Raw genomic sequence first — 27,658 nt, forward strand, 5'->3', positions numbered from 1 at the left:
TGTGGACCGCTAGGTGGTCCTCAGCCAGTGCCACTGCATTTTTAACCTCCGTTGGACGGTGGTATCTCACCCATGCTGCGGTCCTGGGCGGGAGGGCGTCGATAAACTGCTCCAGGAGTATTCTTTCCACCACTTGAGGATCTTGCCCATTTGGTTGAAGCCCTCTGTTCGCCGCGTCCCTCATTTGCTGCGCCAGGACGAATGGGCGGTGTTCTTGGCCCAATTTCATTGCTCGGAACCTTCTCCGGTGATCCTCCGAGCTGCTGCCGACCCGATCTAGGATGGCGTGTCGTAAATTGTCATACTGCATCCTGACGGCTGCCGGGAGGGCCAACGCCGCTCGCTGTGCCTCCCCCACCAGAAGCGGTAGCAGCTTCACGCCCCACTCTGCCTCTGGCCATCCGCATGAGGTCGCCGTGGCCTCGAAGACATCCAGGAAGGTGTGGGGATCTTCTGCCTCCCCCATTCGCTGCATGGATGTCGCTGCTCCCCCTCCTACCGTGGATCTGTCCATCAACTGCTGGATTAGCTGCGTCTGTTGCCGGCTTGCTGCCGATACCTCGGCCAGCACTTGCCCGAGCGCCTCCAGGGGTGATGTGGTGGACATCGCCGTGGTTCGCTTAAGTTGGGTGCCAGTTGGTGAGGTTTCCTGCGTCTCGCCCGGCTTCTTCTGACCACAGTATCACACAGCTCAGGATACAGGTTTGACACAGTATTTAATACATCTTTTACTTTACACAATTGTCCGTCTGTTCAGCTTCTCAGGTTTGACACAGTCTTTAGTACATCTTTTACTTTACACAATTGTCCGTCTGTCCAGCTTTTCAGCTGTCCCTTGTTCGTCTCTGTGCGTCTGTCCTGCGTCCTCATTCCTCCCCTTGTCTCATGGTCTCCAGCGGTGCTAATAAAGTGAACAGGTGATTAAATCACTCGTTCCAGCTGAGGTATCCACTCACCTGTTGGCTGCTTCATGGCCGGCCCCTGCACACACCCCGCCCGCAGGGGATGCGCGGAACACGCCCCTCTCCACAATTCCGCTCTGAAAATTTTTGGCTATTTCCTTAGATTGACGTGACTGGAGTAACGTATCTGCACTCTGACACTGTTATCAGATCAGTCATACTGGAAATATGCAAAAATAATTTACAATTTTTATGTAAGACACAAACATATATGTTTTTCTTTTTTTATGCATTGTATGTCACAATTAAATAGATACATAAATAGTCCATCAATGGAGGCTCTCAATGCCGCCCACAAAACCCTCTAAATAACCATCCAAAACCCACAAACAATACTCTTTATACATGTTGTAACCTGAATATTTACCAAATATTAGCGATGTTGTTATTATAATTGCTGAAAAAAAAGTCTGCGGGCTATAGAGCGTTTTCCGTTCGGGCTCCAGTACTCTGGAATGCCCTCCCGGTAACAGTTCGAGATGCTACCTCAGTAGAAGCATTTAAGTCTCATCTTAAAACTCATCTGTATACTCTAGCCTTTAAATAGACCTCCTTTTTATACCAGTTGATCCGCCGCTTCTTTTCTTTCTCCTATGTCCCCCCCTCCCTTGTGGAGGGGGTCCGGTCCGATGACCATGGATGAAGTACTGACTGTCCAGAGTCGAGACCCAGGATGGACCGCTCGTCGGGACCCAGGATGGACCGCTCGCCTGTATCGGTTGGGGACATCTCTACGCTGCTGATCCGCTTGAGATGGTTTCCTGTGGACGGGACTCTCACTGCTGTCTTGGAGCCACTATGGATTGAACTTTCACAGTATCATGTTAGACCCGCTCGACATCCATTGCTTTCGGTCCCCTAGAGGGGGGGGGTTGCCCACATCTGAGGTCCTCTCCAAGGTTTCTCATAGTCAGCATTGTCACTGGCGTCCCACTGGATGTGAATTCTCCCTGCCCACTGGTTGTGAGTTTTCCTTGCCCTTTTGTGGGTTCTTCCGAGGATGTTGTAGTCGTAATGATTTGTGCAGTCCTTTGAGACATTTGTGATTTGGGGCTATATAAATAAACATTGATTGATTGATTGATTGATGCAGACAAAACATTTTTTAGCATCGCAATGATACAGACACCTAAGTAGCTTTTTGCTGTTTTACTGTGAGCTGGCAGCGATGTCCTGCTACTCCTGCATCATCACGTCTTGGCTTGTCAAAGTTTTTCTAGATCAGGTCCAATAACAGGTTTTATCCGACCCACGTGATGAGTTTGCTAAGTATAAAAATTAACCTGAAATTTTTGAATGAAAGAAACCGCTATTCTAAATGTGTCCACTAGATGTCACAATAGCAATTATTTGTATCTTTGTAGATGATGCTACATATGTACAAAACAAACCACATGATGTTAGTACATCAGTCAAGGAAAATGATCAGACTACATAAATAACATCCTGTAATTTGATTTGGATATTACTTTGTTTTATCTAGATGGATTAAAAATGTACACTAATGAGCTGACTGATGAACATTATCACAAAATATATTCAGAAAGTATAAATAACGACAAATAAAGGTATAATACTATTAATTGCAACATGTAAATGTAAAAAAAGAAAACAAGAACATTATGATTTTTACATTTTCAGAATGCACGTGTTCTATTTTTAAACAAAGAAAACAATCTGAAGTTGTCTTTATTTTTAAGTTATCGTGCTGTGATTTCACCAGTCTGGCCCACTTGGGAGTAGATCTTTCTCCATTTGGCCCCCCGATCTAAAATTAGTTTGACACGCCTGTTCTAGATCATAAATCATGCTTGTCATCGGGATATTAGGATAATTTAGCCATAAATCTTGAAATTGTTCATCTGTGACATTCGATGTATACCCGGAATGGAGACAAACACACACTATCTGCAGAGAGACTTTTTGTTAACCTTTTATGTGCATCATGACTAACTGTTCATCCAAACAGGAAGATATGGACATTTCATCAGTCGCCCTCGCTGTATGACAACAAATAGACAATGTACATCAATACAATTCATTAGTATGTTGGGTGGGCGTGCGTTTATGCCAGACGTGCTACATGGAGTATGCAGTGTGTGCGGGGGAGTGACGTCAGACGCCAATTGGAGGCCACAGCCGGTGCTTTTCTTACCTCAAAACCACTGTATGGATTGTTACTTCACTTCTCTTTTGAGAGGATTAATCCCGGCCTGTGGAATAAATAAATAAATAGTAAATGGGTTGTTGTTGTATAGCGCTTTTCTACCTTCAAGGTGCTCAAAGCACTTTGACATTACTTCCACATTTACCCATTCACACACACATTCACACACTGATGGAGGGAGCTGCCATGCAAGGCGCTAACCAGCACCCATCAGGAGCAAGGGTGAAGTGTCTTGCTCAAGGACACAACGGACGTGACGAGGTTGGTGCTAGGTGGGGATTGAACCAGGGACCCTCGGGTTGCGCACGGCCACTCTGCCATTGCGCCACACCGTCCCTAAAAGAAGGTGAGGGATTTACTTTATTGAGAGCTGTTTAGCAAAATGTAGTAATCTTAAAGGCCTACTGAAACCCACTACTACCGACCACACAGTCTGATAGTTTATATATCAATGATGAAATATTAACATTGCAACACATGCCAATACAGCCGGTTTAGTTTACTAAATTGCAATTTTAAATTTCCTACAAAATATCCTGTTGAGAACGTCGCGGAATGAAGACGCGTAAGATGACACATGCTGGTGACGTCACCGGTTATAGCGGACATGTTCTTCCAGCCCGATCCAAGCTATAAGTAGTCTGCTTTAATCGCATAATTACACAGTTCTCTGGACATCTGTTTTGCTGAATCTTTTGCAATTTGTTCAATTAATAATGGAGACTACAAAGAAGAAAGATGTTGGTGGAAAGCGGTCTATTGCGGTCGGCTGTAGCAAAACATACACAGCCGGTGTTTTTTTTTTTTTATAACATTCTCTAAAGATGACGGTGAAGCTTCAATATGGAACAGAGCGGTCAAGCGAACATGGTTCTCTACCACATGTCAGCCGGCAGGTTTCGGTGAGAAAATTGTGTTAATAAGTCGGCTCTTACTGTAGACATAAGCGGAGCTTGTGTCGTTCTTCCTGCAGCTGTCAAAGAGGCCGCTGTGGACTCTCTTGGCTCCTACATGGCTTCTCTCGGATACACTGGCGGTCACCACACCCCTACAACTTTCAGGTATGACTATATAATCTCACTAAAACACTTGTAACACAATAAGCAGACAAGAGATTTTCCAGGATTATCCTAGTAAATGTGTCTAATAACATCTGAATCGCTCCCACTGCCTTCGTCTTTTATTTTTTTTCTTCTAGTCCTTCACTCTCACTATCCTCAGCCATGAATCTTTCATCCTCGCTCAAATTATTGGGGAAATTGTCGCTTTCTCGGTCCAAATCGCTTTAGCTGCTGGTGGCCATGATTGTAAAGAATGTTCAGATGTGAGGAGCTCTACAACCAGTGACGTCACGCGCACATCGTCCGCTACTTCTGGTAAAGGCAAGGCTTTTTTATTAGCGACCAACAGTTGCGAACTTTATCATCGATGTTCTCTACTAAATCCTTTCAGCAAAAATATGGCAATATCGCGAAATGATCAGGTATGACACATAGAATGGACCTGTTATCCCCGTTCAAATAAGAAAATCTCATTTCAGTAGGCCATTAAGCACGTTGCAAACAGCCCGTTCGAATGTCTTGTCTACAGTCTGCAGAGCGGCAGGCCAGAAACTTGAGGGTTCTTGGTTAGAGTCCAGCTTCCGCACGTCACTACCGTTGTGTCCTTGGGCAAGACACTTCACCCACCTTGGTCCCAGTGTCACCCACACTGGTGTAAACGCAGCTTGAATGGAGGTAATGGGTTTCTCAGTGTAAAGTGCTTTGAGTCACTAAAGAAAAAAGAGAGTTATATGAAAAATACTTTACTTTATAACAAAATAAATTGGCTGCAATTGATTAATTAATGCAATCCTGCAGCTCATCTTCCAGAATTCATAACTCTCTCTTTGTAGCTGTATGTGAAAAAGGCATCGCTGAAGTGGCTGCTGGTTGCATCAGCTATGTGCTCTTTTTATTTTCCTTTTTGTTTTTTAATGTTTCCCTCTTGTTTTTACTTTATTTTTTTGTGCAACCACATGATTTCCCCGTTGGGGAATGAATCCAGTCAATCTTTTACTCATACTGTTGTGTTTACAGGTAAGCAGATGCATGAAATCATAAAACGTGTTCTGTTACAAAATAAGGCACGTTGATATTATTATTAGGATGATATCTTTTAGGCAGACAAATATGGATTTGACTAATAATGTAATGCTCATTTGAGCCACTATGTGGTGCTGTGGAGTCGCTTGAGCAACGTGAGGTAAAGGCAGTGACCCAAACGTTGTTTTACTTACTTCATTTTTTAATAGTTATGTTATGAACATAAACATGTGATGTAGTATAATTTGGGTAAGGCATCAAAAGCATACTTAGCTTAATAATAATAATAATTAAACCTGTATATTGCAAATATACACACAGGTATTTATATGCATACATATGTATTGTTTATCACTTTTTAATTGAAAAGTAACTATAAATGTTCATTGTAACACCATGAAACCATTGTGACTCAAAAACATGAAAATAGAAGCAGAAAAGTTAACAAAACACAAAAATTGAGTCACTGCTAAAATTTTTGAGCGTAACTTTTGTCACCTTTTCTTACATATCAGCATTCGTCTATTGTTAGACGGCGTAACTCTCTTGTGCTTACTTTTTGTGCATAGCAACAAAAACGACAACAAAACATTCGACAGTCCCAGTTGAGTATATAATACAAACGTCTATAAGGGGGCGGGAACCTTTTTGGCTGAGAGAGCCATGAAAGCCAAATGTGTATTTCTGTGAGAGCCATATCATATTTTTTAACACTGAATACAATGAACGGCGTGCATTTTTAAGTAAGACCAACATTTTTAGAGTATTATAAATCTCTTATTCTGAAACTAACCCATAATAAATAAAATACTTCTTACCATTAAAGGGGAACATTATCACCAGACCTATGTAAGCGTCACTATATACCTTGATGTTGCAGAAAAAATACCATATGTTTTTAACCGATTTCCGAACTCTAAAAGGGTGGATTTGGCAATTTAAACGCCTTTCAATTGATAGCCTGTTGAGCGATGACCTTTCACCCGTGACATCACAACATGAAGCAATCCGCCATTTTCTCAATCTTATTACACGCACCAAGTCAAATTAGCTCGGTTATTTTCCGTTTTTTCGACTGTTTTCCCGTACCTTGGAGACATCATGCCTCGTCGGTGTGTTGTTGGAGGGTGTAACAACACGAACAGAGACGGATTCAAGTTGCAACAGTGGCCAAAAGATGTGAAAGTCCCTCGTTGGTTCTGCACACTGTACCGACGACAGCTATGCTATGACAGAGATGGCAAGAATGTGTGGATATCCTGCGACACTCAAAGCAGATGCATTTCCTTCGATAAAGTCAACGAAATCAGAAAGGTGAGTTTTGTTGATGTTATTGACTTATGTGGAGTGAGCTAATCAGACATATTTGGTCACGGCATGACTGCAAGCTAATCGATGCTAACATGCTATTTAGGCTAGCCGTATGTACATATTTCATACATCTTATGCCTCATTTGTAGCTACATTTGCATCCAGCCTTTCCCTCCACCCATTTTTAATGCCAAACGAACACATACCAATCGTTGGTTAGAAGGCGATCGCCGAATTCGTCCGCGCTTCCTCCCGTGCCGCTGTCTGTCGTGATATGGCTCAATAGCTTAAGTTTCTTCTTCAATTTCATTGTCGGTACCTGGCTCCACACTCCAACCATCCGTTTCAATACATGCGTAATCTTTTGAATCGCTTGCGCTGCTGAAATCCGAGTCTGAATCCCAGCTACTATGCTATACCTTTCTGTGCTATCCGCCATGTTTGTTTTTGGTGGCTTCACACAGTGACGTCACAGGACAATAGACGGGTGGATATGTGGGCCTACCGAGGATGTCGTAGTGGTTTGCGCAGCCCTTTGAGACACTAGTGATTTAGGGCTATATAAGTAAACATTGATTGATTGATTTATATAACAACGGTTAAGATCAGGCACTTTGAAGCCGTTTTTCGGGATATTGCGTGATGGGTAAAATTTAGAGAAAAACTTCGAAAAATAAAATAAGCCACTGGGAACTGATTTTTATTGGTTTTAACCCTTCAGAAATTGTGATAATTTTCCCCTTTAATGAAAACTTCTTGAACAGGTGAAAACAGATGGATGGATTAAATGCATGAGAATGTTTTATATTTTGAACGTTATTTTTAACACTGTGATTACCAGCGGAATTATTCATTACTTATCGTGTTAAGCAATGTCAGCTAAGACTTATCCGAGAGCCAGATGCAGTCCTCACATCTGGCTCGCGAGCCATAGGTTCCCTACCCCTGGTCTATATACTCGGTGGTATACAAAGTGATGCAAACTGAGTTGTCCTTTTTTTATTTAGGAATCACACAAGCTATGACATCAACATGCACCCACGCACGCACGCACGCACGCACGCACGCACGCACGCGCACACACACACACACACACACACACACACACACACACACACACACACACACACACACACACACACACACACACACACACAGAGTATTCAAACCAGCGGCTATCAGTTGGGTCTAACAAGTTTTGCGTTCAGGTCGTACTTCTCGCAAAACTCGTCGGTGATGGGGATGCAGGTGAGGTACTCGCACCAATCGCACTTCACAGGGTAAACATAGAAGAGGACGGCCAAGGCGAAGACTAGACCGAGGAATACCAGCAGGAACACGCAGATCTGAACCCTCTTGCGGTACATATCTAAACGTCCGAAGCTGAAAAGACAACAAAAAAAGAGGTAAAAATTAGTGCTGTCAAATGATTAATTTTTACATTTTTGAGTCTGTATTACAGTAATCACTGGTTATTACTTGCATGATTTAAATACCCCAATATTATAGACACAAATGCATTTCTATCGTCAGAATGTCATACAATAACATTGTTTAAATGTTTTACTTGGAGACATGTCATTTGTTTGCTCAAATCTTGGAGATCTTTTATCTTTGACATTTACCAGCTAACACTACAGTCGTAGTTTCCTCACTCATCTTTGAACTGATCATAACCCTCGCCTTCTTTCAGGTAACCATCCAGGGGTTAGGTACCGGAGTACGTGCGGCCTAAATGCAGTAAGTTGCGTGTGTACGTGATTAATGCGATCAGTTTTGACTTAATCGTTTTACGTTTCAGTGTTGCTCGTTGTGTTGGTTCTGACCCCAGGCTACAGAGACAGCGGCCAAATTGCAGGAGAAATGTGTTTAGTGACACAACAAAAATAGTGCAGCAGGGTAGTGCACAGGAAGCATAAGGAAAGCTATGCAGCATGGACGTACAAAAAAAAAAGCACAAGGATCCAGCCCTGTCCATAAAAATCATCCTGATTGGCAGACAGGGACAGGTGAGGGAGCCAGCAGTCGGACAGAAGTAGGCAAAAAGGGAATTGAAACAAGAGTGCTGAACAGTAAAAAAACAAAAAGTGATGTACTGTGTAGCATTGTATTGTGATTGCTCCTCTCAGGTTATTAATGATAATCGACACAGTTCATTAAAATCGAACAGTGAAACCTCAACTTAGGATTCCCCCAACTTTAGAGTGTTTTGAGATAAGAGCTGTCCCTCACGTAAATTTTAGGCTTTAAGTTGCAAGCAAAAATGTGAGATACAAGCATCCCCGCCATAGAGTTGCGTAGCAAATGTAACAGTGAACCCCCTGAAATTTGCCCAAAACATCTTATCTTACTTGCTAGCATTAGCTGATAGATTTACAAATCGAGATAACTTTGTATTTTCAAGAAAGGTAAGGACAATGCTAAGAGGAAGAAGTGGATGATATTTATTAAATCAAAGAAAGAGATAATCAGAAACATGATCGTGTATGTTGCCATTGTGACAGAGTAATTTGAGCGTATCTCTGCTAGTCTGCACCATACTGAAACAGAATGAGTGTAATGCCAGCCATGACTGTTGAAATATTATCTAAACGTCAAACATTTGTCAATGAAAACAAGGCAAAAGCTGCTGATGGTGTGTTTGACGCAGAAGCAGCTGGAAGGAGATACCGTAGAAGTGCACTCTCCCAGGTAAAATACAGTACATTAATTTTACATTACTTCAAAAAACTGTTGCAGTTGTTAGTAGCACATTATATTGTATTGTTTTAATATTAACTTTCTTATTTTAAAGTTTGTTTTTCGATTGAAAAGACATTAAACATGTTTAAATTGTGCTGTTAGGTGCCCAATCACGAAACCAATCAAGTTTGTAAATAGAGATACTACAATATATAGGAATACTGAAAATAATCCAAAATTCCAACCCTTCGCATATTTTGTCGTGTACTTATGTAATCGGGACATCATTTGATTAAAGCGATCGCTTCTCTCCTAATTAATGACAGTCACACCCTTGCACAAATAAAACTATTAAAATGACTTAAAACAGGCAAGTCAAAATCAGAGAAATTGCCGTAATACAGCGGAATTTAAGTGATGGAATAACATGTTCTTTTATAGCAGGTGAGTAGAACTGTAACACTGAATGTAGCAAAGCCTTTGCGATTGTATAACAGAGATGTTTTTAATCACGGTTAATAGTAAAACAGGTAAATCATTGCAACTTAAGTCCCAGTGTAAGTGTACCCTTAGATATACAGTGGACCCTCGATTTATTAAGCCTTATTTTGCAAACTTTTTGATTTACAAACAATTAGATCGGGCCAAATGTGCTTCCGTGTGCGAACCAAAGCTTCATTCACTAATTTTGTGTCCTGCAAATTTTTAATTGTGATGAGACCGGACTTTTCTGGAAAAAGATGCCAAAGCGAGCTTATAGTACAGCAAAGGAGAGGACACTACCTCTTGTTAGGTGGCGTCTTTTTCAATAACCCACACACACACACACACAGACACACACACACGCACGCACGCACACACACACACCGCCCTTCTTCCCCCGTCTGCTCTTTTCTCTCCTCTCCTCAGCTGCTCATTTGCCAATGACAATGTAAATTGGATTTTATTTTTTGCAAATTTGTATTATTGTAGCAATACGGTTATTAAACTTAAGGATTTGTGTGATTTCTGATCATTTGTAAAGGCAACAAAGGGACTTCTGTGTATTTGCGCGTGTTGGCACAGCAGCGCATACAGAGGACAGTTCAGCTTGCTGTTGGTGTTGTTTTAGCTTGTTAATAATGAGAGAGTTGATCCATTCCTCCCTTGTTATGTTTGTTAGATATACAGTAATGTTTAGCACCTTATTTTGTGATTAAAGCATACAAACCTTCACCAAAATATGGACTTTTGTCAAGGCTTGACCACATTATTCATTTAGACCTTGTTTCTTATAGAGAACTTAGCGTCAATATACAAACTTTTCTATTTACGAACCCTGTTCCAAAAGCAAATGATGTTTGTAAATCGAGATTGAACAGTATATAAACATGTACAAAATAATACAATGCTAGTGGCTGATTGACCTACCTGATATACGGCAGGAAGGCAAAGGACAGGAAAAATCCTGAGACAAAACCACCGATGTGGGCAAAGTTGTCGATCCAGGGCAGCAAGCCGAAAGAGAAGAAGAACGCTGAAATGGCAAACAGCTTGGCAAACGCCCACCATGGACGCTCAAGGATCTGCCAGCTCTGAAAGAGCTCGACAAAAAGACACGCCAGGATGCCAAACTGACTACCAGCCGGACCCACCTTGAGAGACGTGGGACATAGAGGGACACTTTGGTTACGAATGTACTTCCTCCCACCTCCAAAGACATGCACCTGGGGATAGGTTGATTGGCAACACTAAATGGTCCCTAGTGTGTGAATGTGAGTGTGAATGTTGTTTGTCTATCTGTGCTGCCCTGCGATGAGGTGGCGACTTGTCTAGGGCAGTGGTTCTCAACCTTTTTTCAGTGATGTACCCCATGTGAAAAATGTTTTAATTCAAGTACCCCCTAATCAGAGCAAATCATTTTGGGTTGGAAAAAAGTGATAAAGAAGTAAAATACAGCACTGTGTCATCAGTTTCTGATTTATTAAATTGTATAACAGTGCAAAATATTGCTCATTTGTAGTGGTCTTTCTTGAACTATTTGGAAAAAAGATATAAAAATAACTAAAACCTTGTTTAAAAAATAAAGAAGTGATTCATTTATAAATAAAGATTTCTACACATAGAAGTAATCATCAATTTAAAGTGCCCTCTTTGGGGATTGTAATAGAGATCCATCTGGATTCATGAACTTAATTCTAAACATTTCTTCACAAAAAAAGAAATCTTTAACATCAATATTTATGGAACATGTCCACAAAAATTCGAGCTGTCAACACTGAATATTGCATTGTTGCATTTCTTTTCACAATTTACGAACTTATATTCATATTTTGTTGAATTATTATTCAATAAATATGAAGGATTTCTTAATATTTTCTATTTTTAGAATATTTAAAAAAAAATCTCACTTACCCCTTGACATACCTTCAAGTACCCCCAGGGGTACGCGCACCCCCATTTGAGAACCACTGGTCTAGGGTGTAACCCGTCTTCTCCCCGAATACACCCCGAGACCCCGAAAGGGACAAACGGTAGAAAATGAATGGATGGATGGACGTACTTACAGGTTAGCAAGCCTGTTGTGGCTTTGACTTTTGGGTTATTTTTTTTCACCTAATTTTTATTATAAAAATGTCTTGGTTCTCATTATATCATAGTACTATGACTAGGCTACCTTGCACGCATGCATGTGTGTGTGCACATAATAAACGTTGGTCTTTCGTGTTTAGGGCCACGGCCCCTGGTGTTGTGTACCTCCGCTCTGTAGGGCAGGAAAATGGCAGAGGCCAGGTTGCCCGCAATGCCACTAAGCATGTAGATGATGGAGATTCGCAGCCAGCCAGCCAGCTTCTCCAGATCTCGAAGTACGGTCATTTGGAACAACACGGACACCAGGCAGTGTAGGATCCTTCAGAAAGAAGACACACACACACACATCTTCAAAACACAAACTATTTCATATCAAACATATCATGGCTTCTTTAGACAGTAAAATAAGAAAAAATAACAGAAGTAGGTCACCCAGCATGAAGAAAGAGGGACAGCCAGAGTCGGGAAAACTGATCTGGGACTTCTGGGTTGAGGAAAGGCAGTAAACCACACACGTCATCCATGCAGGCAACCTGGTGGACAATGAAAGGAGGACATGACCGCGCTTCACTGGCTGGAAAAACACAAAGTGACATCCTGCATTGTGTAGTAAATCTGACATTTAGAACAAGTGTAGATATTTTTGGGTTAGGTAGAATAACTCAGTGGCCTAGTGGTTAGAGTGTCCGCCCTGAGAACAATAGCTTGTGAGTTCAAACCCAGGCCGAGTCATACCAAAGACTATAAAAATGGGACCCATTACGTCCCTCATTGACAATCAGCATCAAGAGTTGGAATTGGGGTTTAAATAACCCAAAAAAATCACTCCCCGGGCGTGGCCACCGCTGCTGCTCACTGCTCCCCTCACTTCCCAGGGGGTGATCAAGGGTGATGGGTCAAATGCGGAGAATAATTTTGCCACACCTTGTGTGTGTGTGACAGTCATTGGTACTTAAACTTTAACTTTAACTTAATAATACAATAAATAAACACTGCCAGAGAAGCTATATTGTCGCTAAAAAAGATTAATTTTAAGTAATATGTGGTTGCCATTGAAACACTATTCTCTTAGTAGTGACTGTACTTGTTAATCAACTTTTTTTTTGTTAGGTTAAATCACTGCATGTTACTGCTTTAAACAGACAATATATCATTGATTGATTGATTAATTGATTGATTGAGAAGTTTATTGACATCGTAAAGAATTTAATCCATGTAATGCCTTAAAAAGGCAATTATACCGTGTATATGTACATAATTTATCTTTTTTTTTAACTTATTTTTTTAAATATACATTTTACAGGTTGTATATCTTTTATCACGGCGTGGCGCAGTGGAAAAGTGGCCGTGCGCAACCCGAGGGTCGCTGTTTCAAATCCCCACCTAGTACTGACCTCGTCACGTCCTGAGCAAGACACTTCACCCTTGCTCCTGATGGGTGCTGGTTAGTGCCTTGCATGGCAGCTCCCTCCATCAGTGTGTGAATGTGTGTGTGAATGGATAAATGCGGAAGTATTGTCAAAGCGCTTTGAGTACCTTGATGGTAGAAAAGCGCTCTACAAGTACAACCCATTTATCATTATTTATTTATTATTGAATGTATCAAATGTCATGAATATTTATTGGGCCAAAATGGAAAAAAGCCTTTTGGCTTTTTGTGCCATCCTACAGATCACCTGATTTGAAAAACAATATATACAATATACGTACATGACACTATGTACATGACTATGCCCATGTGGACACCAAGAGTGTGCAAAACAGAATAAGAAAATATATATACACTATAACCACATATAAACCGGTTCGATGCTTCGGAAAGTTGCTGGGGATCAATTTTGGTTCAAATCAAGTAGACGTTGAGCTTTGATTAAGTTATTGAAACTTGTATTAGTAGATTGCACAGTACAGTACATATTCCGTTCAATTGACCACTAAATGGTAACACCCGAATAAGTTTTTCAACTTGTTTAAGTCGGGGTCTGCGTTAATGAATTCATGGTAAGCTGAGCCATGATTTTATGGCAGTTTTAAAATTTAGTAGGGAAGTTCAAATTTTAAGGTCTTTTGGTGGAGCATTCCACCATGTGGTGGCAAAATAGTAAAATGCATTTTTTCCCATGAGAGTCTTGAATTTGGGGGGGACGAGGTCTGAGGAACTCCCTCTCGTGTAGTACCTGAGAACATCACTTACTCTGGTGAAATAGTTGGACATGTACTTGGGGACAGTTTCTCTGAGTATGTTGAATACCAGCCACTTTGCAATTTGGTGGATTCTTTCCTCAACTCTAGGCCATCCCAATTTGGTAAAGTGGGCTTGAGTTAGTTGAGTCGTGTATGGGGGGTTGAGCAGGAGTCTCACCAGCTTGTTTTGGGAAGTTTGCAGTTTTGTTTTTAGTGGCTTGGGGATACTGGTGAACCATGAGGTGCAGGCGCGGTCAAAATGACACTGTATGAAAGCACCGGCAAAGTTCTTACGTGTATCCCTGTTGATAAACGCAAATAAACGCAATCACACACAATTTAAATGAAATGCCTGTGTGCGTGTGTGTGTCCATGCGTGTGTGTGTGCGTGCGTGTATGCCTACCTGTGAACAAAGAGTGGCTTCGTCATGGAAGTGGCCATGCATAAATTCGCAATACTCTCTGGAGGTGATTTCACACCTAAGAAATTATAAGAATTAAAAAAAAAAAGTCATCAATAGTAATCATCATCATATAAGATAAGCAATAATAATAATGAGCAATGATAAGAACGATCATGATGATGATAATGATCAACATCATCATCACCTTTGTATGTTAATAGGGACAATTTAATTCTAAACCATTAGGCCTACTCAGTGGCCTTTATGTTAGAGTGTCTGCCCTGAGATCGATAGGTTGTGAGTTCAAATCCCGGCAAAGTCAAACCAAAGACTATAAAAATGGGACCCATTACCACCCTGCGTGGCACTCAGCATCAAGGGTTGGAATTGGGGGTTAAACCACCAAAAATTATTCCTGGGTGCATCACCGCTGCTGCCCACTGCCCCCCTCACCTCCCAGGGGGTGAACAAGGGGATGGGTCAAATGCAGAGGACACATTTCACCACACCTAGTAGTGTGAGTCTGACGGGGGCGGCATAGCTCGTTTGGTAGAGTGGCCGTGCCAGCAACTTGAGGGTTGCGGGTTCGATTCCCGCTTCTGCCATCCTAGTCACTGCTGTTGTGTCCTTGGGCAAGACACTTTACCCACCTGCTCCCAGTGCCACCCACATTGGTTAAAATGTAACTTAGATATTGGGTTTCACTATGTAAAGCGCTTTGAGTCACTCAAGAAAAGCGCTATATACATATAATTCACTTCACTTCACAATCATTGCTACTTTAAAAATAATATATTACATGTAATGGTAATTATAATATGAATAATGACAACAATATTAATAATGGGAATTACATAAATTATAGCAACAATAATAATAATGATGACAGCGTGGCGAAGTTGGTAGAGTGACTGGGTCAGCAATCTGAGGGTTACTGGTTCAATCCCCACCTTCTACCATCCTAGTCCCTAGTCACGTCTGTTGTGTCTTTGAGCAAAACACTTCACCCTTGCTCCTGATGAATCCTGGTTAGCGCCTTGCATGGCAGCTCCCGCCATTAATGTGTGAATACTGTCAAAGCGCTTTGGGCTCCTTAAAAAGGGGTAGAAAAGCGCTATACAAGTAAAACCCATTTACCATTTACCGATAATGATAATAATTTAATTGTGTATTTGATCAAAAGTACTATTGAATATTTAATAATAATACAAATTGTAGAATTGATTATGATAATGATACTAAAAATAATTATAAAGATAGTAACACTACTACTACTGCTAATAATAATAATAATAATAATAATAATAATAATAATAAACCCCGAAAGGGTCAAGTGGTAGAAAATGGATGGATGGCTGATAATGATAAGTATTAGAATATTAGTACATATTTTTTTAAATAATCAGCATTTTCATTCACAACATATTTAACATAACATTGTATTGCAATAATAATGTAACACCACTCATATACTTGAAAATACATGAGTTGTGTCTGGTTTTTTTAACAAAATCCGTAAAATGTTTAAATCTACAGTATGAAAAGTGAAAGTGACATTAAAGTACATCTATTCAGTTTTACTGTTTTTACAAATTTTAAGATTAAAACAAAGAATTATGGTATTCATGAGTCATGCACTGTATTTTCATGACAAATAATATCTAAACAATACACACATTAAAATAAAGATAAGTTACAATATGCCTTTATGAATGTCAACTAGAATCCTGCATCTGCACTAATACAAACTTTTGGGGCTGAAAAGGTCATTATAGATGTATATAGGTATTATAGTATATTCATATTAAGTATACCTACTGAAATGTTCAAACTGCTAGAGGGACCTTACTGCACGGTACTTACCGTCCTTTTGTTCCAATGCAGCAGGGCCGGCCTGTGATGGTACAATCGATGTAGGGGAGGTTGGTGTGATTCCCAAAATTGTACTTTGTGCAAACCTGCAAATCAAACATAAATGTCCACTGCCAAATACAAACAAGTACTTCCCCTTGTTGGCTTTTAAATTATACATGACACGATTCCCATCAATTTACTAAAATGTTTTAAACTCATCACATAGTATCACATAATTGATAATAATCTCTCAGTTGCAATGAGTTTTAACCTTAGACCTCCTATTTTATTTTGCATTACCAACTGTGTTTTGTAAAGAAATGTGAAACTAAAGTAATGTACATGCCACTGCACTCACTGGCCACTTGGTGATGTCTTCAGGCCATTCATGAGGTGAAACAGAGGCAGGCTCCTGACAAATTCTACAAAATAAAGAGAAAACAAAGTGACGTATACTACAACAATGACGCATTGTCATTTTCATTCAACTCCATCAATTTAAACAGTGGCTTCCTCTGTAATCACCAATGCCAAATTAATTGAGTTGTCACTTAAACCACACCCAAAATAGATCATTCCCTTCTTACTCCACAATAATAAAAAATAAAAGACTGTGAAAGGATGTGGTCATAATTATCTGTAACTTACACCATAATGTAGTTGTTTGTATAGCTGACTTTCCAAAGCTAAAATAATAGTCAATTCATTATCGTAACATAACTCATGTCACATGAGACATATTATTTGATCTTTGAGCTGGTAAAGTAAACAAATATGTATGAAGAACCAAACAGATTTGTAAGAAGAGAAAGTAATTACTGTATAACCTGAAAAAGAAGTGATATTTTTTTTAAATGTAGTTGTGGAATAGGGGTGACCAGACTTTTTCCAACGACGGCCGCGTTCAGTAAAAACGAAGGCTGCATGTGGGGCGTTTTTATACTTTTTGTACATTCAAGTAAAAAATGAGGAGTTAAGTCATGCCAGGTTTGTGCAGCCCTTTGAGACACTAGTGATTTAGGGCTATATAAGTAAACATTGATTGATTGATTGATTAATCACAAACAAAACTGCAATAATCACATACGTGAAAACTAATTACACAATTCAGTTTGCTACATTACATTCTATCAATTCTAACAATACAATTGCATTCGTGAAGTATTGGGGTCTTTTTTACTTTAACTGAAATTTGTAAGGTAAGCGAGTTCATACTACTGTTAATACATGTGATTAATCATGATTAATCCAAATTCGAAATTGTGATTAATCTGATTAAAAAATATCGTTTGACATCATTCAAAATAACTTTTTTCACTACAAAAACTAGACACTTTGGATACCACCGTTGGAAAGATGCATTTCAATCAAGGGTGTTTAAGGAACAAACTTGAGAGTGGAACAAAACAATGTACATCTCCTTCTGTATTAAAAAAAATAATCCTGATAATTAAAATATATTACATTGAGTAAGATGTTTTGTTGTACGTTATGAAATAAAAATATGGCCTTAAAAGAGAACTGCACTTTTTGAGGGGAATTTTGTAAAAATAGGCTTGTTTTGGGTGGCTAGTCATGCAGCTAACGGGAGCAATCCATCCCACTCTAAAAAGGCATCCAAAAACCACCAACCATACTTAATTTATGTTTCGTAATCTGCAAAATAACCAAGCTGTAGCAGCATTGTTAATGTAAGAACAAACAGTAAGGAACCACTTTCCTGAGACACTGCTATACAACATTAGCAACTGGTAAGCCAGCATCTGTGTCAGCATCTGAATGGCTCTTGAGTGTGTAATACACAACACAACACAACACAACACGATATCGATCTGTACTGACTAAAAACATAAACAATCATATTACAGTATCTGTAAAGTTTTAGTTCACAATTAATGTTTTGATTGCACACAGCTAGCCCGACAGTGTTTGTACTAACAAGCCCATGTATCATGAGCAATATTATAGTGACTTACTCGATGGACAGTTGGAAAAACGTTTCTAGCACAAACAGTTTGTCTTTCATTGTGATGTAGTTTCTTGGAGCAGTGTCTTCCTTGTTAAATACAAGAGCTTTTCCATCATTAATGATATTGTGTACTACTCAGCGCAGCAGAATAATTGTTCTGCATTTACAACACCCAGTCAAGCTGAACTCACTCTCTTGGCCCCGTTTGCTCCGACGTTTTACCCCTCCTTCGTGCACGCTTCTAAAAGCAGCAGTTCATCCTCCGTATATTCAGCTTCAAAAAATTAAGATGGTGAATCCTCATATGTCCAAAAAAAGTCGTCTTCATCGTTTGCTACCAAGTCTGCCCTGATTAGAATCACAGGTAGAAAACACACACGTTTGTTGACAGAAGTCAAAAGTTCTGATAATGATTGAAATGACCGAAATACGATAAATATTTTACATATTACATATTGTTATGAACGTGTCTGTTACTACATTATCTATAGACTTGCAGTGTGTATATAAAACGTTGATGGGGGGTTTTGAAGTTGTTTAGATGGCTTAGAAGGCTACAACGGTGACTCCTACTAGCCACATCTTGCGAGCGTTTTTAAACAACAAAAAAAGGTGTGTTTTTGTCTCTCATACTGATTGCGAACATTAGGCAAAATTCTGAAAAAAAAAGTGCAATTCCCTTTTAATTGTCTTCTGAGTTGAATAGCAAAAGTTGTATTTGTATGAATAGGGGCAGGTATTATACATTTATACCTCTTTTTGGTCCTTTTCATTGACAATTTATTTTAATGTTGTATTAGTTATTTTAATTTAATATTGATCACGTTATATTATTTTAATAGTGTATGTCATACTTATTTTATTTGATATTATATAACATTCTTAATATAATAATAAAATATGTACAATATTTTAAAAAAAATACTTTGCAGACACCTACCCCACAGTAGATGCCCAATGCTCTCTGTAGTTAAGTAAACAAACTCTGACTGTATGAGAAAATATTTATGAACCAATTCATGTTTCTATATCTATGGGGAACTGCACCTTTTTTCAATTTTATTTTGGCCATCATTCACAATCTTAATGTAGGATGAGAACTACACATATGTTTTTTTTTTTTTTAATGCACTCTTACTAGTAAATACATGCAATCAAAAGTTTGCTTACAATGGTGCCTATAGGAGTCGCTCTATTAAACCTATGATTGAAAACCATTAAGGTTTTATATACATCAGGTGTGTCCAAACTTTTTCCACTGAGGGCCGCACACGGAAAAATTAAAGCATACGGGGGCCATTTTGATATTTTTAATTTTCCAACCATAACAAAATATATGGATTTTCAAAACATATTTTACCTTTAGGGATCCCAGGGACCATAAAGGGTCTCAGTTATTAAAATGTTAAAAATAAGCCAAATTTTTATTATTATTTTTTGTTCAACGCTTACAGTAAATCTCTATATCAACTTAAAAAAAGGTTTTATGGATTTTCTCTCAAATAGTAAAACTGAAATATGCAGTATTTAGTAATTAGAGCTCTAAAATATCAATAATGCAGGACACCATTGATTTTAATGTTGTATTAATTTTGAGTAATCACAGTGAAAAGATAAATACAATACCACTAAATATATTTGGGATACAAAAGGTGCCACACTCATAAAATTTTTTTACTTTCAACACTTACGTTACGAGATGAACTTCAGATATATCTGTCAATTTTACACTTAAACTATTATTTTGTTTTTCGTACGCTATTTTGTCAAAGAAAACTTAGTTTTTAAATAGCAACTACACAATATGTGCAATATTTACAACATACATAATTTTAAAGTGAAAGATTTGAACTAATTGGAGCTTTGAAAATAATTCATTATAACATGGATTTGTTTGTCTTTTTTTTGAGCAATGGCAAAAAAATTAAAAATAGATAATTGATTGATTGAAACGTTTAATTAGTACAATACAGTACATATTCCGTACAATTGACCACTAAATGGTGACACCCGAATAAGTTTTTCAACTTGTTTAAGTCGGGGTGCACGTTAATCAATTCGTGGTAAAGATGGTTTTTATATGGTAAAATAAAGACAAAAGAAAAAAAGAAAAAAAACTGCATGGCAGCTTTGTGTCAACATTGCAACTTTTTCCCGTTAGATTTGACCTTATTCCAATTTTTTCAATGTTCTTTTTTATTTTTGCAATAGCATTTCCAGACAGTGTGGGGGGGCCGGTAAACAATTAGCTGTGGGCCGCAAATGGCCTCCAAGCCGCACTTTGGACACCCCTGATATACATGGAATAAATATTTATGTAATGTAGTACGCGGCACATTCAGTTAAAAAATGCATCACGTCGTTTGCTGTTTCCTTCGACAACAATACTGATTACTGTAGATTTCGTGAGAGCCACCAAACATAATACATGTTCACTTACTGTACAATGTCTGCTCTCACTGGGATGCCGACTGCTAGAATTTTATCATATTCCCGTTTAGATGAAGACTGACTTAAAATCCTCACAAAAGAAAGTGGGGAGAGTGAAACCAAGCATCTTTTCATGTCGTTCTCGCCATACCTGGGTCTAAATTGACTGTAATAATGTACCAACTAGTCGGAATACGTCCTCATCCTTCTACTATCCAGGTGAGAGGCATGATTTATGATCTAGAATAAACTTTCATGATCACAGAGGCGAGGAAGCAGCTCGCCAACCGATGATGTCAACATTCCTACATAAGATAGTGATCACAGTGCCTTTATAAATAGTTTGTCTGCGTTAGTGCTTATAATAGCAGTATCACAAATACTTGGTTAATATTCAAGTCACGACATGTTTTATTTACGAGATAGATTGCATTACAAAAAAAATCCATTCATAAGGATTGTGAACGATAGGCAACATTAAAAAAAAAGTGTTGTTCCGCCTTAACATACTGTAATTTAATTACATTTTTGATGAAAACATACACACCAGTGTGATGTTACCTGGGATCCTGATGGCAGACTGCACCGTTTTGGCGAAGTTTATTATTCAAATAAGGGGCACTGGGGTGCTGAGGCCACTTTACCCACAATGCCAAGGTGGTCTATAGCAGTAAAAGAAGAGAGGAAGTAATATTGTCGGTTGGTGACTCATGTGGTACTCGTGTGTACTGTATATTTAGTCACATATGTATGGCTTTCTTCCTATACAGTGTGTACTGTTTGTGCATACCGAGCACTCGTCTTGAGAGGTCTGTAAGCAGCCAGAGCGATCGTTCCTCACGCAGCATCCTGATTCTCTCTCTTTGGCCCTTATCTCCTGGACCAGCCTGTGGATTTCCTGATCCTGACGCATGCACGGGGAAAACTTGGCTCCCAGGTGGATCAGCGCCTCCTTGAAGCAACATTGAAATTATATTGAGCTCGGTAATATCTAACATTACCATGTCAGTTTCGCAACCGTAACTTAAACAGCTAAATAAAATCAGGAATTCAATTCAGACTGGGATCAGCTGTGGTAGGCTCTAGCTTACCAATGAGGATAAGTGATATACAAAATGGATGGATGAATTCAGACTAAGAGACCAATTAAAGGCTTATAAATGTTTTGCAGATGAGAGCTCTAAAGAGTAGTTCACTAAAAATACTTTTAAGAACTATTAATAAATAAAAAAATTTAATTTTCAAAATATTTCTGTAACTATAAAACAGGGGTGTCCAAACTTTTTGACTCGGAGGCCACGTTAGGCTTAAAAATTTGTCCTGGGGACCGAGAGCAGACTGCATGTCAAGTAACAATAGATATACGCCCACGTATATAAAGTTAAAGATAATGTACCAATGATTGTCACACACACCTAGTGGGTAGAGTGTCCGCCCTGAGATCAGTAGGTCGTGAGTTCAAATCCCGGCTGAGTCATACCAAAGACTATAAGAATGAGACCCATTACCTCCCTGCTTGGCGCTCTGCATTAAGGGTTGGAATTGGGGGTTAATTCACCATAAATGATTCCCGGGCGCGGCACCGCTGTTGCCCACTGCTCCCCTCACCTTCCAGGGGGTGATCAAGGGTGTTGGGTGGATGGGATGGTCTAGGGGTGTCCAAACATTTTGACTTGGGGTGCCGCATTGAAGTAAAAACATTTGGTTGAAAGCTGACTGTATGTAAAGTAATATGTATATATATATATATATATATATATATATATATATATATATATATAGATACATATAAACCCATCCATTTTCTACCGCTTATTCCCTTTGGGGTTATGGGGGGCGCTGGTGCCTATCTCAGCTACTATCAGGCGGAAGGCAGTGCACACCCTGGACAAGTCGCCACCTCATTGCAGGGCCAACACAGATAGACAGACAACATTCACACTCACATTCACACACTAGAGCCAATTTAGTGTTGCCAATCAACCTATACCCAGGTACATGTCTTTGGACATACACCTGGGGATATATATATATATATATATATATATATATATATATATATATATATATATATATATATATATATATATATATATATATATATACATATATATATATATATATATATATATATAGATACTTTTTCCAAGATGGCGCTGCTGTAGTGGCTGCTGTTGGCAGGAGCTCTGTGCTCTTGTGTCATCCTTTTGTGTTTCCCTCTTGTTTTCATGTGTTATTATACTTTTTTGCCTTTTGGTCCGGGACCCTTTGGGACTGTGTGACAAGGGGTGGCACTTTCGTGACCTCTGCGGTGATTTTTTGTGGACTTCTGGATCTGCCTCCCGGGAGTCTTTTGGCCATGGAGACCAGCTGCTGGGTGTCTGCCACACCGGAGTCGGTTTGGAGGGACTGGAGGAGATGCGGATGAGGGGACAGGGCTGAGGAGCTAGCACTGAGCGCTGGGACGGAGAGGCTTTGTGGTGTCTTGGCTGGGTGAACAGGTGTCGGACACCTCAGTCACCTTGGACGTATCCTCGCTCATCCATTCGGACTGGACACTGGCCGAGAGTACTTGGTTGCTTTGTTGGGTCTTCTCCTGTCTCTGGCCATGCTCCCTCCACCCCAGCAGATGATTGTGTGGAACACCGCAGAGGCCACCACAGTGGATATGTTTCTTTTACTTTTTATTCATAGCTAGTATGTAGAAGTGTCTGGTTGTATCTGCTGCTTTAATGTCTTTAATGTCCTCTGTGTTCTTTGATGTTTGATGTTTCCCTCTGTAAGAGGGATGTTTACTTTGGCTATGAGTTGTTTTTTTTCCCTTGGCCTCAGTCTGCACCCCCTCTCCAGGGCCCAGGCTAAGACCGATTTTTTTTTTATTTTATTTTAATCTTCTATTTTTTTCTCCCATTCCCCCCCCTTGTTTACCTGTATCTCATATTTTTTGTAAGGGGCGCTGGAAGCCGGCAGACCCGTCAGCGATCCTGTTCTGTCTCCCTGTAATGTTTGTCTGATCTTGAATGGGATTATGCTGAAAATTTTAATTTTCCTGAAGGAACTCTCCTGACGGAATAAATAAAGTACTATCTTATCTATCTGATCTAATCTAATATATACATATACATATATACACACATAAATACATTGTATATTTTTGGCCAGAACTTCACCATTGCTTTTTCCTTCCTTGCAATTGGGTTCACTTGGCCTTCACGCCACATCTAGATTGTGACAAAAGACAATTATAAAGATTTTTTTTCAAAGCATTGAGAAAGAGATTTTGAATTTTGCAATGGAAATAATGAATTTTACCAAGACATTTTATTCAATATTGTATTACATCAATTAACACCAACCATTTAAATATTGTTTTTCCGTATATTTTACATTTATGTTATTAACTATTAGGAGTAGTAGTAGCAGCAGTAGCAGCATGGGCATTAATACTAAATGATTATTATGTTTTAACCGTTAAGTACTACTTGACTGTAGTGCTGTAAAATGTAGGATGCACGTTCATAATATTTACATATATTTATGCAATACATTTGTACTTTGACCTTTTAAAAACAACTTCCATATATTCTTTAATAAAGTTTTTAACATTTCTAAAATAGTTGCACCAGTGATAAAGTAATTGGTTAAACATAACATTAGTTTTAAATATAAGGGAACCAACTGTCAGAGTTGCTACTGACAGTTTGGTTATGTTTTGGTTTTCCTGTGTTTAGAATCACTTCCTGTCCTGGTGCTCTTGTTTTGTCAGTGTTTCCTGTTTGGTCTCTGTGTTTTGAAGCACCTTTACTTTCTGCTCCACGTCCTGTCAGTTCACCTGTTCCTCGTTTAATTAGTTCTATTTAGTTCCACCTGGGTGCCTCTTTACCTGCTGGATCATTCTTCCTTAGAGACTGATGCTGAGTGTGCGGTTTTTGTTTGTTCCCTGCTTCCTTGTAAGTAATACATTGGTTTTACCTTCATTCCGCCTGCCATTCTCTCCCTCTTTGGGGTCACGCTGCAAGTAACGCTCATCATCCCGTGACACCAGCAACAGCAAAAAATGGCTACTTGAGAAACAAAACTGTAATTATAGTTTATATGACACTAAAATGTAAGCGTTAGAGTGAATATTAATTGCGTATTTTACCAATTCTGTTTGTGCAATGTACACTGTAACTTTGCGGCAGTGAGTTGTTTAGAACAGCACCTTTTTAAACGCTTAAACCCTAGAATTTTACATTTTGTTATTGTAAGGGCCTATTACTCAAGGTTTGTGTGTACTTCCATACGTGCAAACCTAATAGCACACGCAAAGCTGATCTACTAAACGTGTTCAAAGTGGATTGTGTCTGTTAAAGGAGCAAAAAAAGGCATGCAATCCATTTTGCCTCCCTGTCTTAATATGTGAAATATGTTGATCATCATGTCCACGATACTGGGAGGAGAAGACGCGATAAAATTATATCATGATTAAGCACGCACAATGTGATTCATCAACACTCATCACCATTTTTTCCAGCACTATTTAGTATTTTATTTAACACGCGTGAGAAGGACGTGCAAACTGACAGTTCCACACGCGGCTGCAGGTTCGGTCCTCGCGCTGCACAGACAGACGACGGACAGGCAAGAGTCTTCCGTCCTACGTGCGTGTGTCGACATTTTGGACTGTCATAAATAAATAATATTACACATATCGTCTATTCAGCAACATCATTTTATAATTACTCATAATTACTACTCAGTGGCCTAGTGGTTAGAGTGTCCGCCTTGAGTTCAAATCCCGGCCGAGTCATACCAAAGGCTATAAAAATGGGACCCATTACCTCACTGCTTGGCACTCAGCATTAAGGGTTGGAAGTGGGGGTTTAATCATCGTAAATGATTCCCGGGCGCGGCACCGCTGCTGCCCACTGCTTTCCTCACCTCCCAGGGGGTGATCAAGGGTGATGGGTCAACTGCAGAGAATAATTTTGCCACATCTAGTATGTGTGTGACAATCATTGGTAGTTTTTATTTTTATTTTTATTTTTTTAATAATTTCATAGCTGCTAGAGGACTAAGGGGCTGACTAACAAAAATTCAGTTGATGCATTTTGGTGCCTCTAGGTATTTCTAAATGTTTTTTTTAAATATGCCGTTAAAATATTTCGAAATGAAAAACTTCTTAAAGTATGCACTTTTTTGCGTCTAGAACGGATCAGGTGCAGCCTTTCACCAATGAGTGCACTTTCGGAGGTAAAAAAAAAAAGGGGGGGGGGGTTACTGTAGATGCCCTGCACAAATGCTTCTAAAATGCCCATAACAAGTAGTACATGTCTGCTATATGTTTGAAAACATAGCAAAACTTTACAGGTAAGAGCATGATGAAGTGTGCAGTACATGAGTCTCACTGTAGTAATGTCCTGTATAGTACACGCAAAATCCTCATTTAAATCAAATAAATGATAAATGGGTTGTACTTGTATCGCACTTTTCTACCTTCAAGGTACTCAAAGCGCTTTGACACTACTTCCACATTTACCCATTCACACACACATTCACACACTGATGGAGGGAGCTGCAAAGCTGCAAAGCGCTAACCAACACCCATCAGGAGCAAGGGTGAAGTGTCTTGCTCAGGACACAACGGACGTGACGAGGTTGGTACTAGGTGGGGATTGAACCAGGGACCCTCGGGTTGCGCACGGCCACTCTACCACTGCCCCACACCGTCCCTAATAAGGCGGTCTGCACCACTTTTCAATTGCACATGTAGTCTTAGTAAATCCCACTAAGCACACCCACTAATAGTATATGCTATTTCATAGATTCCACACCCTGTTTACCATGTGGTGTTTGTATCTTTAGTAAATCAGGCCCTAAATCTCCAAATCTAACAAAAACTCACTGAGCTTGGGCCAATCCAGAAATTTTGTTGCTGCACAAACTTCACATTTTCATACACCCCCTGGTTTCGTAGCACCTACAAAACAAGTGATTAAAAAAACAGTATTTTTGAGTAATGTTGAATTGCTCTAAGTATTGAAAATGAGATGAGATCACTGACTGAATCAACAGTTTCGTGTTGAGAGAAGCCGATAGGAGCGATGCCATAGATGGTGACAGCCAGAATGGTGATGAGTAAATGCACAAATGTGATCCAGTAGCTAAAGAACGGCCTGTAATGAGAATGGTAGGAGAACTTCAGACTTAATGCGGTCTTCAACACATAAATGAATACTCGAGGAGTTATCTCACCTGTGATCATCCATGTCCTCAATCTGCCTTTTGACGTAACTGTCAATGCGCTTGCGATACGTTCGGTTGGTAAGGCGGCCGACCAGGCCGAGCCCATAAGGCCTCTTTTCTCGGGCAAACAGCTTCTGAACGGGAACCACGATTCTTTGTCCACGCTGTCGACTCACCACGTCCTGATTAAAACGCAGCTTAGGTTGGACCGGCGAGCCGTCTTTTGACTTGCGCCATCCTCGCTCCGATGGCCTGGATGGAACCGACAATAACAATCATGCTAATATACATCATACAGGATATATTTATTGTGTGATTGCTAAGAGATTCAGGACCCGTAGCGTCCAGATTCCAAAGTTCTCTTCATGTATTTTTTTCTCCTGAAAATTAATAAGCCAGTCATTTTCCCATAAAATCTTAGTTTTTGAGTTATTGGGAGATAGCTAGCTGCACTTGGAACGTCCCCCTAGACATATCCAGTCTCGATATGAGCCAAGAATGTTGTTGTGGTTTTTGCAGCCCTGTAAGACGTTTGTGATTAAGTGCTATATAGATAAACTTCGATTGATTGATGGATTGATATGCCGCCCTCTCTTGGTGAGACGTCTTCTCCAGAACTGGAGCCCATTTCCCCGCATAGACAGTGTGGATCACATGTCCAATTCAAGGCTCGGGGGCCAGAACTGTCCTTCAGCATCATTTTATGTGCCCGCAAAAGCCTGGAAATATTAGGTGTTAATAAGGTACTTTATCTTTTTTTACTAAATGTATTAGTTCTTTCCATTATTCCATGCAATTGCATATCTTTAATC

The 27,658-nt window shown here is 39.6% G+C and overlaps 1 protein-coding gene and 1 long non-coding RNA gene across 6 annotated transcripts in view; one reads left to right on the top strand and one right to left on the bottom strand.

Moving 5' to 3' along the window:
* The first annotated feature begins 5,480 nt into the window (after positions 1–5,480).
* Positions 5,481–10,786, top strand: LOC133557932 (uncharacterized). The gene is made up of 2 exons (XR_009807871.1): positions 5,481–7,930; positions 8,218–10,786. It is a non-coding gene; the product is annotated as an uncharacterized LOC133557932 (long non-coding RNA).
* The window catches only part of rhbdf1b (rhomboid 5 homolog 1b (Drosophila)), a 50,680-nt gene continuing 30,530 nt past the window's right edge, over positions 7,509–27,658 (bottom strand). For 4 of the 5 annotated variants that reach the window (XM_061908895.1, XM_061908893.1, XM_061908894.1 and 1 more), the window contains 12 exons: positions 26,856–27,098; positions 26,665–26,776; positions 26,506–26,580; positions 21,409–21,570; positions 21,180–21,280; positions 16,578–16,641; positions 16,229–16,323; positions 14,366–14,441; positions 12,210–12,310; positions 11,943–12,096; positions 10,617–10,840; positions 7,509–7,907 (listed from right to left, as the gene is read on the bottom strand). In XM_061908895.1, coding sequence (XP_061764879.1) covers positions 7,703–7,907; positions 10,617–10,840; positions 11,943–12,096; positions 12,210–12,310; positions 14,366–14,441; positions 16,229–16,323; positions 16,578–16,641; positions 21,180–21,280; positions 21,409–21,570; positions 26,506–26,580; positions 26,665–26,776; positions 26,856–27,098 — 1,612 coding nt within the window. In that variant the 3' untranslated portion in view covers positions 7,509–7,702. Of the gene's footprint in view, positions 7,908–10,616; positions 10,841–11,600; positions 11,678–11,942; positions 12,097–12,209; positions 12,311–14,365; positions 14,442–16,228; positions 16,324–16,577; positions 16,642–21,179; positions 21,281–21,408; positions 21,571–26,505; positions 26,581–26,664; positions 26,777–26,855; positions 27,099–27,658 lie in introns of those variants that run through there. The other variant, XM_061908898.1, reaches the window with a different exon arrangement.

This window comes from Nerophis ophidion, linkage group LG08 (genome assembly GCF_033978795.1).
Source record: "Nerophis ophidion isolate RoL-2023_Sa linkage group LG08, RoL_Noph_v1.0, whole genome shotgun sequence".
NCBI lineage: Eukaryota > Metazoa > Chordata > Actinopteri > Syngnathiformes > Syngnathidae > Nerophis > Nerophis ophidion.